At 38.4% G+C, this 15,330-nt stretch overlaps 1 protein-coding gene across 1 annotated transcript in view; it reads right to left on the minus strand.

Annotated features, from left to right (window-relative positions):
• The window catches only part of tmtops2b (teleost multiple tissue opsin 2b), a 52,715-nt gene that overhangs the window by 14,231 nt on the left and 23,154 nt on the right, over positions 1-15,330 (minus strand). Inside the window, exons 2-3 of the mRNA XM_084122230.1 lie at positions 6,820-7,145; positions 226-459 (exon numbers count right to left, since the gene is read on the minus strand). Of these exons, the coding sequence (XP_083978356.1) occupies positions 226-459; positions 6,820-7,145 (560 nt within the window). The remainder of the gene's footprint in view (positions 1-225; positions 460-6,819; positions 7,146-15,330) is intronic.

Below are 15,330 nucleotides of genomic sequence, written 5' to 3' on the forward strand. Positions count from 1 at the left end.
CAAGCAGCTTTCTCATAATTGCAGCAAAAAACTTCTGAGAAGTTTTATTCATGCATTCAAGCCCTAGTTGTTTCTAGGGTTGGGCGATGTCTACCAGTTTGTCATCAAACGATGTCTACAGTGGCTGATGTCTGTCAGCCATCGCGATGGACGATGGCATCGTCTATCGGCCCAACCCTATTAGTTACTGTGTATGAAATGATATAATTTAGTTTCTGCTCTTACCTGTTTGTTCATCAGGATGTATATTAGCGGGTTGATGACTGTGCTGCTCTTGGCGAGGAGAGAGGGAACCACGCTGGCCACGGGTGAGATGATTCCTGGCTGGCCAAATGTAGCCATCATGGCCACGACACCATATGGCATCCAGCACAAAAGATAACACACCACGGTGGTGATAACCATGAACAAAACATGGTATTCCCTTTTTCGCGCTGCTGTCTTGCGTATCTTTCCTACCTGAGAAAAAGACAGACACAGAGACATTTATATATGAAGTGATAAGAGGTTGTAGAAAGAACTGGCAAATTTAAAAATGTTGTTTCTCAATGTAAACATTTCATAACGGCCCTTTGTCAATTCAACTGTGTGCATTAATGCAAATAAAATGATTCTCTTAAATTACACTTTTTTTTTTTTTTTTTTTTACTTTTTTTGAAAAGTTTTGATTTAAACAAAAATGTCTTATAACACAGGGCTGTTGAAAGTTTTATTCTAATTTGCTGATGAACATTCTAAGGTGTGCAATAGAATGCTGCAGGGATGATATATTTTTGTTGGCCAAAACCTGGAAACTAATTACCATTTTAGCCCTTGGGGATCCATCCTACAAAAGTCAGTTTTTACAAATTTTTGTATGTTTTTAGTTAAATGTCTAAAATAAGGTATATATTGTTAACACAAGCTCAAGATATTGTCACGTTTTATTCTACGACAAAAAAACAAAAAAAATAAAAAATACATCACTAATAAAAAAATGTTTAAAGCTTTTTCTACTACAGAGGTTACTTGGACATTAAGCCAAACAAGATGATGTGGGTGTGTGTAATTTACGTTGTACAGCAAAACAACCAAGTATTGTCAAGTCATGTTTACCACATACCTTATTTTACTCATAAATTGAAAACCCCCATTATTAAAAGCCATAGGAAAATCTTGATGGAACCACTGGCGAATTAGTGTTCCGGTATTTGACGTCAAGACTGCAGCACTCTATTATTTTCTAGTAAATGCACAGCTATGAAGTTCCCGGTCTTTCGTCCCTATTACAGTTCCACATCACTTTGGCCAATTATTTCTGTAATTTTAGAGGCCTAATAAATTAGTTTTACACTTGTTGAATATTCTGTTATAAGTAAATGGATTGTGAATGTAATTTCATGGTGAATTTAAAGAGAGGTTTGTGAATTATATTTAAAAATATACAGCACGAGGAAGAGGTAAATAACATTGATATTTTATTTTTTGAATGGCCAGGCAGTAGCATTATTGCCTTTTCACCCATTCGTAATGTTATGATGGCCAACTTACAATAACTGAGAAACAATAACCTTACTGTAAATTTTTGAAGTTCTGATTTCATTATGACACTGTGGGTGCGGATGAAAGTAAGTGCTTATTTATCTTTGACACTATCTTTCATGAGGACCCTTCATGAAATGAGGTATGGTCCCTTACTAATGCTCAAAGTGCACTCTGAAGCCTGAAAAAACCTGTATAAGCCACAACATTCAATTCAAATAGTATTTTTAATTTGCAAGCCTTTCAGAAATGACAAAACAACAGTCTGTACTTCTCGGAGTTCTCTGTGCATTATGTAGAATTGCAACTTGTAAACTCATGATTAACAAAGTACGCTTGCAGAATGATTTAAATATTACTAATATCACTTCTGGGATTTATTCATTTTGAAAACATGTCGAGACTGACACTATAGGTTGCACTTGAGAGCCAATATCTCTGTAATTTCAGAAAAGGCCAATGCGAACTTGCGAGTGGAATTTGCATGCCAGCCCTTCCCCCGGACATATGGGTATAAAAGGAGGCTGGTGTGGTCCACTCATTCAGCTTTGTTCTTGGGGGCCTGTAGATGCGTCTCTTGTGGAATCAAATCTATTAATCCAATCATCTCTCCAGTGCTGCCGAATCCTGTAGCACATTTCAGCGGTCTCTCTTCATACAACGCACAGATAAGTGCAGGGAGTTCCCCTGGGTGTTTCGGCAGCAGATAAAAGAGGCAATTGTCCTCTAAAAGAGCTGCATGGCGGATCACGTCTTTTTAAAGATGCATTTCCATCTGTGCCCTTCTGTCCAGGGCATGTACGTTTACCTTATCTCTGGTGGGGAGTTCTCACAATGCCATTGGTCAGGCCGCCTCCACCTTGCATGTGATGGCCATATTGCAAAAAAGGTGGCCATTGAGAGCTGTGCATGTAAATCTCACTCCCATGATCTCAAGAGGTGCACTAGCGACTGACGCTAGAGGCAGCCATCTTAAACGTCCTTGTTGGCACGCCCAATTCCCACGCCGGAGACCCCGGTTTGAATCCCATTCCGACCGGGTCGAGTTGGTTTGGTACACAAGTTTTTCAGGTCAGAACACTGAAAGATCTGCAAGGGGTATAGTATAAACCAAGAGGTGATGCAGGAACTGCACTCAGTGACCGTCTGTGCCTTACGGGCTACGAAGGTCACGCTGCAGGCTCTGGATCAGGTGATATCCACATTCGTGGTCCAGGAGCGCCACCTGTGGCTCAACCTTACAGAGATGCGGGATGAAGAGAAAGTACACTTTCTTGATGCTCCAATCTCCAAAGGTTGCCTTTCCGGCGACACTGTCGAGGACTTTGCACAGCAGTTCTCTATACAGTGAAAATGCAGATCGAAAACCAGTCAGTATCTGGTGTGACCACCATTTGCCTCACGCAGTGCAACACATCTCCTTCGCATAGAGTTGATCAGGTTGTTGATTGTGGCCTGTGGAATGTTGGTTTCCACTGCAGTTTAGTACCGCTTCAAAGTGGATGGGATTATAGACTGATCGTTATAGTTGCAGCCCTACCTTGTCTACTGACCACGATACAGCCATTTCTTGCCTCTTCAAGTTGTGAGCAACGGTCGTTTAAAGCAAGTTGTTTAAAAAGTTGTGCGAACAAATGATACTGCGTGGCTGTTGCTGACTATTTATATCTAGTGGGTTTGGTGTCTCATGTCGCAAATCCAATGACTCTGGTAGTAACGATTCTATCTGACCAATCAGTGATCAGCAGTGTTTACACGTCACATTTTAGTACTGGTTGTAACTGAGGTGGTACTAAAAAAAAGTACCAGGTCCTAGGTAACGTACACAGTGGAAAACCCCCCAAAAGTGAGCCGTACCGAGCCATAACATGCAGTGAAAAAGTGCCATTAGTTGCTGGCATTGCGCCTTTATCTCTGTGGCCTGGACCTCGACTTGTTTGTCTGTTGTCCTCCACCGTCACACTAGGCCATCTTATCTGGTTTGGTGCGTGTACAGTGCACATCTTCACATCTTGCGGTCCAAACCGGAACCAGGGACCCCAATTGTCAGTCTCTACACAACGTCTTGTTTCATCCATCAGGGAACAGAGATCACAATAGTAACTGAGACGTTCATGCAATATACTTGCATCCAACCACCCCAACACAGAAACACAATGACAAAAAACTAATTTATGGTTTGAATGCATAATATGCATTTCACAGTTTAATCTGTTTCATGTTGAAGACTTGTGTGTCTTAAATAGCCATTAATGAAAAAAGAGGCTAACCAGTCAAAGCTCTACAACTAGCTATAAACTTTCTCTTTTGTTCTTACACATCTACAGAGCTCCCTTGATTAACAACTGTAGTCACACTTGCTTTGTGTAATTGTGCAGCTGGGACAGTCTATTTGTTCCATGTGATTGTCTCTTCTACCAAGAGACATTAAACTCTTCACCAGTTATCGATCTCTGCTGTCCAAGATAGAATAAATAAAAGAGAGAAGGTGCAGAAATGAAATGAGGCTGAATGGATTAGCCATGTTCCACAGATAGTCGCAACTGAAGGAAAGTACAGAGAAAGCACTGGAGTGGTTACGAATTTGAGCCATGTACAGTTCAAAAGTGAGAGGTTGATTTATAACTAATAACCTCATATATATTATATATATGAAATGTCGACCCAGGATAAGTTACAGGACTGTGCAAACATTAGGAGTGTTGATGGAGTCCATCTATGTTTTGATCATCGTTCTGAATCCAATCCAGATATAGTCTTAGACAAAACAAAAAAAAAGCTTTTTGCTCAAAATGTTGCTTTTTTATGAAACTTACCCACATTTAAGTGTTGATTAAAAAAAAAACGAATGCATGAAGCTTGAATAAAGGTTTTTTTTTTTTTTAAGCAGCTGGTCTGTTCTTTCTTTTGATATATTGAATAATCAGATATTCATACAACAAAATATTCTGGGGGCCATGAAACTTTTGTGAAAATTATCAAAAACGCTGGCGGGGAAAGAGTTAAGTATTTGCCTTTTTAAATCCAAACAGCAACTAAAATATGCCAAGAAATCTTCCTTGTCATGTTGCTAGCTAAGCACATAAGAAATTCTCTCTAGCATAAATTTTCTTCTGGATCAAGCTTAGATAGATAATATTTGTTAATTACTTTTCATTTCAACTGAGTTGAATTCTTAATGGCTCTATGTAAACGTCACTAATGAATTTGCAAGGCTTTCTAATTACATTCACTATAATTGACATTTACAGAAACTCCTCTTCCTCCTTGATCTTCAGTGAAGTAAAGGCTCATTTATTTGTTACAAGCACCCGTCCTCCCTCTGCGTAAATTAAATTTCTCTGATTGATGGTGAGTAGATGGGATTAATGTCTGAACATGTCATGGTACACAATTTATTACATGGTGGACCCTTCACATTATATATGAAGCATCATATGCAAGCTTCAGATTTTCACCCAGCAAGTCACAGATGTAAGTGTGAGAAAATGTTTTGATTAATATTACATCAGATTGTATGATAAACTGCATATATCAGGATCTGTCACACATGCAGGCTTGTACAATAAAGCTGTCCTTCTCAAGCCAGAGTGAAATTTTATCCTCCTCATAGCAACCAACTGAACCCAATTACATTCCAGTGACTGGGACACCCTGATAATACAGCATCCAAATCCAATCACACTGCTATGCACACAAATGAGATTTGATGCACTCTTAACCGGTTTTTAAAGGAACCAGCAACTTGGGCAGAACATGCTGTAAATGTATAAGAAAATAATATATATATATATATATATATATATATATATATATATATATATATATATATATATATATATATATATATTATTATTATTATTTTTTATTTTTTTTCATGTTTAAAATGAAGAAAACTGTCTTGAGGACAGAATAGCACTTTTTTAAGATTATGTTCTTACTGTACAGGATGTCTGGTCACCACGACAACATAAAGCTTATTTGTTCAGGTTACAGGTAAGCTTTTCAAAGCCCTTTTCATTTCTCTTTTATTGCTTTCAGGAGGAAGAATAAATCTATTCAGAGTTGGCATCTGACAAGGTGTATATTTTACTTCTGTTGAAACTAATATCTAGATTTAACAAAAAAGAATGTTAAGAAAAAAGAAAGCATGTTATTTATCGCTTTCATGATCATGAAAAGCGAGGCGATGGTGGCCAGACATACAGTAAGAAAATAAAAAAGTAATTATTTTTGTCATGACGTTAACTCTTTCCCCGCCATTGACGGAAATTTAAGTAATTTGTGAGATAACACTTATTTTTTGCCATGACATTAACTCTTTCCCTGCCATTGACAGAAATTTAAGTCATGAGATAACGCTTCCCCGCCATTGATGGAATTTTTCAACTTTCCGTGTTTTCATTGTAATACGGTAGGGGGCGTTATTACGCATCTTCTGAAAGAGTACAGAATCTCCGGATAAAAACACATGCGAAGAAGATGAAGAAATAAGCAACATCATGTGTAATCATATGCTTATGTAGCATATGAAGCTTATGAATGAGATGTCGACCCAGGACAAGCTATAGGACTGTGAAGCTTTGTGGGTGTTGATGGACTCGATCTACTCCATCTATGTTTTGATCATCGTTCTGAATCCGATCCAGATGTAGTCTTTGACAAAAAGTTTCTCAGCTTTTTGCTCAAAGTGTTGCTTTTTATATGAAACGTACCCACATTCAAGTGGGTAGCTAGAATTTTTGTGAAAATGATCAAAAACACTGGCGGTGGCTGGCAACTTTTTTAAAAATGATGTTGGGGAAAGAATTAATTCAGATCTTTCTTGTCCAGTGGGCTGTTTTTGGCCAAAACATGCTGCAAATTGGACAAATACGTGATTGTCATGAGCAGCAACTATGTTTGCTTAAAAATGCAAATTACTTCAGTGTTTGAGATTATATACAATCACACTCTTGGCAAGTTCTCTGGAAGGGTTTGGGTTTTTTGTCTCGACAGGTTTCTTCTACTGCTCATGATTCAAAAAAAAAAAAAAAAAACATGGGTTTAATCGAACCGTTAACAAAGTTGGATAATCATTTTTCTTTTCCAGCAACCAATTAAACAGTCCCCTTCCTCTGAATTAGCACTTCAGTAGGTTTGTCTGAATGTGGATGATTCAGTGTGCATCCAGAGAATTGGCAGCATCTTCAAACATCTTGAGATCCTGTCAGAGCCTTTACAAATTCAGTAACATAAAATCATTTTTTGCCTCTAATCCCAGGCTGTTTTTTGACACAGCACAGAAACGCAGTTTACCTGTTTGACAGCATAGAACAGTCTTCCATAGCAGTAGACCATGATGAGCACTGGTAAACCCAAGCAGAATATAAACAGGCAGATGATGTAGGCATGGGACTGGGCCGTGCGCTGGGTCCATGATACAGAACAGCTGGTTCCCGCTCCCTCCAGCCCGTAACTACTCCAGCCCAGAAGAGGGGGCACTGTCCAGATCAAAGAGTACAGCCAAGAACCCCCTACTGCCAGAAGAGGTTTGCGATAGTCTGGACCCCGTTTATTGTACATCGTCAATGTGCTGTAGCGGTCGTAAGAAAGAACCACCAAGGATATTAGAGACACGATACCTGAGAGAGAAAGAGGACAAACAGTAAAGGTCTGTTCCACACCGAGGACGTAATGATAAAACGATAAAAAAAGAAACCTCCTCTCACTGTGTGTGTTACTTTAAGAGAGCTACCATACATCTGTTGTTTTATTTTCTTAGTTGTTTTATTAATTTTATAATCATTAGTCATTTATGTGGATATAATTTTATTCATTATTTTATTATTATTAATGTATGTCATTTTATGTTTTGTTTCCTGCTTCTGCTCTTCTTTGGCTTTCTCAGTCAAACTCTCAGGCTGATAGAAATGTCTTAACATGTAAATATTTGTGTGAACATAAAAATATTCATCAACTGGGACATAAAATGAACAAATTTCAAAGACATTTGAAGAGCAGAAATGGAATAATGAGTCCCTGAACAAAGGGGGGTCAATATCAAAAGCATTCATTATCGGGTGTTGCCACATGCTTTAAGGACTACAGAGCATATCATCCTCATGAACTGCACCAGATATTTGCCAGTTATTGCTGTGAGATGTTACTCCACTCTTCTACCAAGGCATTTGCAAGTTTTCAAACACGTCTGGTGGGACATATGGTTACACGTGGTTTGGCACAGCAAAAACAATCAGCTCTCTCCTTGTAGCATTGTCTACACCACAGTCCCCCTGTGGTGAAAATCAAGTTTTTAATGTTGTTTATATGTCTGTGGTGTTTTAAATTCCTAAGTCAACTCCATTGCTGAGTATTTTCTCTTTAAAACAGCAGTTAAAACTAAAATCGCTGGTGTTTCTGACGTCACAAACTACCTTAAAACCAATCACGTCAACATGCTGGCAGGCTTTAGCATATCATTAACAGTGAACTAGCAGGGGAGTCTCAAGAGAAGCCAGGTTATCCCGGTATTTATTTATTTTTGTTGATATGAAAAATCTGATGATTCCATTTCTGATGTTTGTCTGAAGGGGAACATAGCTTGTGTAACATTAGCAACACATTATTAGCTGTTTGATAACAAGCAAAAGGCTAATCATATTAATTACTGTTATGTGTCTGACGGTATAAAGAGCGATACCATTGTGCATAGTTTACCTCAGTAAGTTGGCTGAGTGATTCTGTGAGCTGCGTGAGTGGAGGTGGGGCTAATTAGCATATTCATGGATCCGCATACTAAATGAAGCTAGGGTGTAGAGTTACATTCAAGCTATTTTCACAGGACGAAAACATTTAAATGTCATTTTGGTGATCAAAGATGAGTTTTAAGGGATAACATTATTTACTACAGGGGGACTTTACGCATCTTACATTACGAGCATAGCAGTTTTTTGATCCGCTCACATCTGCAGTCCTCATGCCTCCCTGCAGCAGGACTATCATGTTCACACAGATGAGCAGAGACCCTGGGCATCTTTCTTTTGGAGTTTTTAGAGTCTTTTTTCAGGTCTCTTTAGTGTGACCTTTAAAGGCGCTGTATGTAACTTTTTTCACTCTACTAAAGTATAAAAATACCATAATATTTTTGCATATATTGAGGAAAAATGCTAAGTTCATATACTAGTTTCTCTGAAAAAAACTTCTACAGCCAGTTATTTTACTTTGAAATGTGCTTTTCCAAGCTGAAATGTTTGTTTTTGTTTTGGTCTGGGATACTGCACATTGCCAATTTGCCATTTTACATTGTCCATTGTGCTCGTTCCTGTTGCGTGTGCTCAAACTCGCAACCTGTGTGAGCGCTGTCCAGTCTGAGAAGCAGGTAGCGGGAGAAACGACGATCTCCGATATTTTGAATTTGGACTGCAGTACCTATGTCGACTAGTTGTCATTCTTACAGACTGCACCTTTAATTTTCTACCACCTGTAAACTCTTACTCACGGTTTCACAGACAAGGCTTAAGCCTAGTCCCAGACTAAAATGCATGTTTGAGCTGTTTTAACTGAAAGCAACTTGCACTGACATATCTTAAAATATAAAATCATCAAGCCAAGGCACTCGAGAATTTAAGGAAATATATAAAAAGCCTTTATTCAGTCATGGCTTAGGCAATTAAAAACAGGTAACATAACTGTGTGCAGATAACCCAAAACCTTTAGGACACTTAGAAATGTTCAATTTTATTTGCTTTAGATTATCCAACCAATCCAAAACAACCAATCACAAGCACGAATATGTACCTTCAATTGCACCAAGCTTTGATCGTTCACAAAAAAAAAAAAATCCCACATATCATTTTTTCAGGCAATTTCAAGTTGTATTTTAACGTGACAAAGTGGTGATATCTAAGTAGGTGAGTTGTTTACTTACTTTTCAATTATTCCTTCCATTAACACCATCATTTATTCATTCAGACTGTTCACAGACATGGAACACGTACTAAAACAAGAGGTGGGATTTATTGCGTGAACAAATCACAGCCAATCATAACCAATCATTGCGTGATGGAGGCATTGCCTCCTCTCACGTGACTTTCCCTCATTCATTCTCAATAACCCCCCACTAAACTCACCACACACATTAAACTCAATGGGCTCAGGGGAGCCAATGACTTTTGGGGCCACTGTAGATTCTCAAAAGTCTTGGTTAATTTGGTTTATTATTGTCTCCAGAGCACCAATAAAGGCCAAGTCCAAAAGGTTGTACAATGTGTATCTCTGAAAAAAATAAGCTTTTTTAGAGGTCTTCATTGAAAAAGCCACATAGGGACATGAACTGTCATTTCATATTTGTCACTTCAAGGCTTTTGCCACAACAAAAATCCCCTTCAACTGTTTCACCCTCAGACTTTTCCAGTACACACACACATAGACACAAACTTTCTTTGGTGTATTCTTTATTATTCCGTTGTTGTTTAGTCACAAACCGCGTCCTGTGTCTCTACTCCAATTGTTCTGTCCTTCATTAGCCATAATAAAAACTCTTCCTCAAAAAGAAAAAAGACAAAGTAATCAGTTAGCAATGCAAGGTTGTGGTCAAACTCTTTCAGAAAAAAACAACAACACACACTTAGAAAATGGTACATTTTCATTGTTATGTCCTTCCACACCCTGAGATATTGGTCCTTTCTCTCCTTAATAAGAATCAATTAAATCTTATCTATAATGAAAAAGTAATGAGGAAGGCAACACAGTATGAAGCTCTTCAGTCCACATTACAAACCTCTCAATAAGCACTCAACTGATGGACACAGGGACACAAGTCCTCTGGAAAATGAAAAATTGCATTCATGTGTTTGTACGGTCCGTGTACTTTTTGATCATTTCATTTCCTGTTTGGAATGGAATAACGAGAAATGAAAACCAGCTCGTTTATTAATTTTTTTGTTTATTTAAAAAAAAAATTGGGCTCGATTTTTCATTTTTCGTTTCTGGTTTACAAATCAGTTTATGGGTTCGATATTTCATTTGCAAAAGTACTGACTCTTATTCTGCCTGACAGAATTAAAAGCTCGTACTGAAGGCGGAGCGTTTTGACCAATCAGATGAAAGGGGCATTTCAGCGCCGCCCACATGTGCAAATGAAATATCGAGCCCATAAACCGATTTGTAAACCACAAACGAAAAATGAAAAATCCAGCCAAAATCAAATTTTTCGTTTTTTAAACTAAACAAAAAAACGAATAAACAAGCTGGTTTTCATTTCTTGTTATTCCATTCCAAACAGGAAATGAAATGATCAAAAAGTACATGGACCTTGTACAAATGGCCTCTCATTATCACAATGTAATGGCCATGAAATCAATGAAATGTTAGCGAAGCTGACTTAATGAGTTTAGGACATGAGACGTGTTGTTCTGCTACCTGTACTGAAGCCAATGTTAAGTTTAATTTACATTCATTAATTTACCCATGACTTACAAATGAGGAATATAATCAGCAATTCATCTTAAGCATGTTCACATAACATTACTGTATTTTTTGAAGAATTTCCACGTAGCAGCAAGAAATTGTTGGGTGATCTGTTTGATTTATATGAGGAAAAGTAGAAATCAATAGGGAGAGAGAAACAGGGGAGCAGCTATAGAGTGAGAGACAGAAAACAGAGTAGGGGAAGAACACATACAGTGTTAGGAACACAGTCAGGTTTGGCTTCCAAACAGACGCAGTGTGTATCTCCTGCTGCAGAGCCCTGTTGTAGAGCCCTGCTGTGTGATGAGGCTGCATGAGATACTGCTCAGATGAAAAGAACACATTCACCTTAGTTCCTTTCAAAGGAACTTTAGATATACAAAGTATATATATTTTTTTTCTCATTTTTGTCAGATATTTTGCTTTATTTCCAGATCACAGGCTCGTTCTTACGTACTAGACATGCACACTCTTCTAAAACAACGCATTAAATCTCTTGACAAACTAAAAAACGTAAATGACATTTGTATGTATTCCAAATAAAAGATATAGATTGTACTGAATGTCAGCTTGCTTATTTGGCTCAAGATAAGAATTTATTGAGTCCACATGTCATGCAAACAAGAAATTATGCCTCTAACCACAGCTCGAGATCTGTCGTTCCGACCACTCAACTTTGCGATGCTGTTTGCGAATGTTCGTTAGAACTTTGTTTTTGTGAAAACACCGACTTGTTGAACTATGCTGACAACGACTGAACTTACGACCATAGTTGGCTAACAATGTTTTTGGGAAACACACTCCTGTTTAGTTCCTGTCTCTATGAAGCCCACACTTCTGAAAAGTGCAGTGTGCTCTGATTGGTCAGCTGTCTCAGTGTGTTGTGATTGGTCAACCGCTTCGAGGGTGTTTGGGAAATGTCATGCCCCTTACAATAACCACAAATTTCAACACTATCATCAGCCAGGCCTCACCCCCTTTGGGCTTTTTATTTTGGGCGGGAATTGTTTAAATGGAATTGTTTTATTTTGGGCGGGAATTGTCCAGTTGTATTGTTCTTTCAATGATGCTGAGTTCCATCGTTTGTCACTGTTCTTAGAGTGCGTGTCCTCCATCAAAGACTGGCTGGCCACTAACTTTTTGCAGATAAATGCAAGTAAGACTGAAACACTGATCTTTGCTCCAGACCACAAGATCCCGCTGATCAAACAGCACCTTGGCTCTCTTGGCTCCTCTGTCAAATCCAGCCTCAGAAACCTGGGGGTTGTGTTTGACCAGGCCATGTCTTTGGAGATACACTCAAAACAGCTTGTCCGAAACTGCTTTTATCACCTTAGGAATATCTCTAAAATACGCAAAATGTTGTCAAAGAAGGATCTGGAAATTATTATTCATGCTTTCATATCAACTAGACTTGATTATTGCAACTCTGTCTTTACCTTCTTGAATAAGTCTGCTCTGAACAAACTACAGATGGTTCAAAATTCTGCTGCTAGACTTTTAACTGGTGCCCCCAGAAGGTCGCATATCACTCCCGTTTTGTTGGCTCTCCATTGGCTCCCTGTAAAATTTAGGATTGATTTTAAGATTTTAGTGCTGACTTTCAGGGCCTTAAACAGTCAGGCCCCACAGTACATCAAGGACCTTTTGAGCCCGTAGTCCTCTAGCCGCACTCTTCGGTCCTCTGGCCAGAACCTGCTTATGGTCCCCAAGACTCGTTATAAGACTCGAGGGGACCTGTCTTTTCAGTCTGTTGCCCCCAGACTGTGGAACGTCCTGCCTCTGTCTCTGCGTCTGGCAGACTCTGTTGACTCTTTTAAAAAAGATCTGAAGACTTGTTTATTTAAGAAAGCTTTTGGTTGATGGGTTTTCACTAGTGTCACTTTGATTTTACATATGTATATACATTTTTTATATTGTTTTGTTTTACCTTTCTTGTGTACAGCACTTTGTGATTTTATCTGTGAAAAGCGCTTTAGAAATAAACTTTACTTACTTACTTACTTACTAAATGAGTAATATCGTGATGTGTAAGTTCCCGGAAGAAAACTAAAGACTACAATCAAGCCATTGCAGTGCATTCAGAAACAGTGCTTACTTGAGAATAACTCCCCTCGGAGTTGTCACTCTTTATAAAGTCTTGTTTGCCCCGGCTACATTTTTGATTGTCATTTTCCCTGTTGTTCTGCCCATGTTTGACTCTGTCTTGGACTACCTTGTACAAATCTCTGCTGCCTGCCTACACTTGTGTTTGCCTGGACTATTGCTGCTTCTGTTTGCTGCCTGCCCTGATCCTCTGCCTGTTATGACCACCTTTACTGCTCTGCCTCTGATATTGTTTGCCCTGGTATTTCGATCCTCACCTGTCTGTACCCTGAACTTGCTTTGTTTTTAATAAACCGCACATGGATTCCATTCAGCCTGAGGTGTTTTGCAGGGTTTTTTTGTTTTGTTTGTTTTTTAATGAATGATATCTGATATCTGAATTTCCAGCAAGCAGGAATATATAAGTCAAGTGTAAGAAACCTGTTGCTTTGGGAGGTGTCTAATTATTGTAAATATTGGTATTATTGTTTTATGTTATTGTTAATATTGTTTCATTATAATGTACGATTGAAGTTACAACCACTGCTCTATATAGAATGACTATATATAGATCAGTGGTTACAACATGGAAGTGAGAAAAATGCAAATACATTTTCTGCTTGAAAATTAATTTTAAAAATGCAATTATTTTTAGCTTTTTGTTGATGGAACTAAGTAAAAAAAGTTGAATATTTCATAAGTTATGGAAGCTTGTTTATGCCAAAGAATAAAAAATAAAAAAGGTAATAGCGACTTTTTTATTTCACAATTCAAACTTTTTTTTTCACAAATTTGAGTTTACATCAGAATTGTGTGATATAAAGTCGCAATTGCAAGTTATAGAGTCAGAATTGTGAGATATAAACTGTGAGAAAAAAACAATTGTGAGAAAAAAAAGTCAGAATTGCGAGTTTATTTACACTTCGCAATTGTGAGTTTATATCTCGCAATTCTGACTTTATGACATGCAATTGCGACTTAATATCACGCAATTCTGACTTTACAAGATTTTTTATCTCAAAATTGTGAGTTTATATCACGCAATTCTGAAAAATAAAGTCGTAATTGTGAGATGTAAACTCGCAATTTTGAGATAAAAAAGTCACAATTATTAGAATAATTATAAATTACAATTATAAAATGTTTTATTCTGTGGTGGAAATAAGCTTCCATAATACACTCACCTAAATGATTATTAGGAACACCATACTAATACTGTGTTTGACCCCCTTTTGCCTTCAGAACTGCCTTAATTCTATGTGGCATTGATTCAACATGGTGCTGAAAGCATTCTTTAGAAATGTTGGCCCATATTGATAGGATAGCATCTTGCAGTTGATGGAGATTTGTGGGATGCACATCCAGGGCACGAAGCTCCCATTCCACCACATCCCAAATATGCTCTATTGGGTTGAGATCTGGTGACTGTGGGGGCCATTTTAGTATAGTGAACTCATTGTCATGTTCAAGAAACCAATTTGAAATGATTCGAGCTTTGTGACATGGTGCATTATCCTGCTGGAAGTAGCCATCAGAGGATGGGTACATGGTGGTCATAAAGGGATGGACATGGTCAGAAACAATGCTCAGGTAGGCCGTGGCATTTAAACAATGCCCAATTGGCACTAAGGGGCCTAAAGTGTGCCAAGAAAACATCCCCCACACCATTACACCACCACCACCACCAGCCTGCACAGTGGTAACAAGGCATGATGGATCCATGTTCTCATTCTGTTTACGCCAAATTCTGACTCTACCACCTGAATGTCTCAACAGAAATCGAGACTCATCAGACCAGGCAACATTTTTCCAGTCTTCAACTGTCCAATTTTGGTGAGCTCGTGCAAATTGTAGCCTCTTTTTCCTATTTGTAGTGGAGATGAGTGGTACCTGGTGGGGTCTTCTGCTGTTGTAGCCCATCCGCCTCAAGGTTGTGTGTGTTGTGGCTTCACAAATGCTTTGCTGCATACCTCGGTTGTAACGAGTGGTTATTTCAGTCAAAGTTGCTCTTCTATCAGCTTGAATCAGTCGGCCCATTCTCCTCTGACCTCTAGCATCAACAAGGCATTTTCGCCCACAGGACTGCCGCATACTGGATGTTTTTCCCATTCTTTGTAAACCCTAGAAATGGTTGTGCGTGAAAATCTCAGTAACTGAACAGATTGTGAAATACTCAGACCGGCCAGTCTGGCACCAACAACTATGCCACGCTCAAAATTGCTTAAATCACCTTTCTTTCCCATTCTGACATTCAGTTTGGAGTTCAGGAGATTG

The sequence above is a fragment of the Abramis brama genome (genome assembly GCF_963993115.1).
Source record: "Abramis brama genome assembly, chromosome: 8".
Taxonomy (NCBI): domain Eukaryota; kingdom Metazoa; phylum Chordata; class Actinopteri; order Cypriniformes; family Leuciscidae; genus Abramis; species Abramis brama.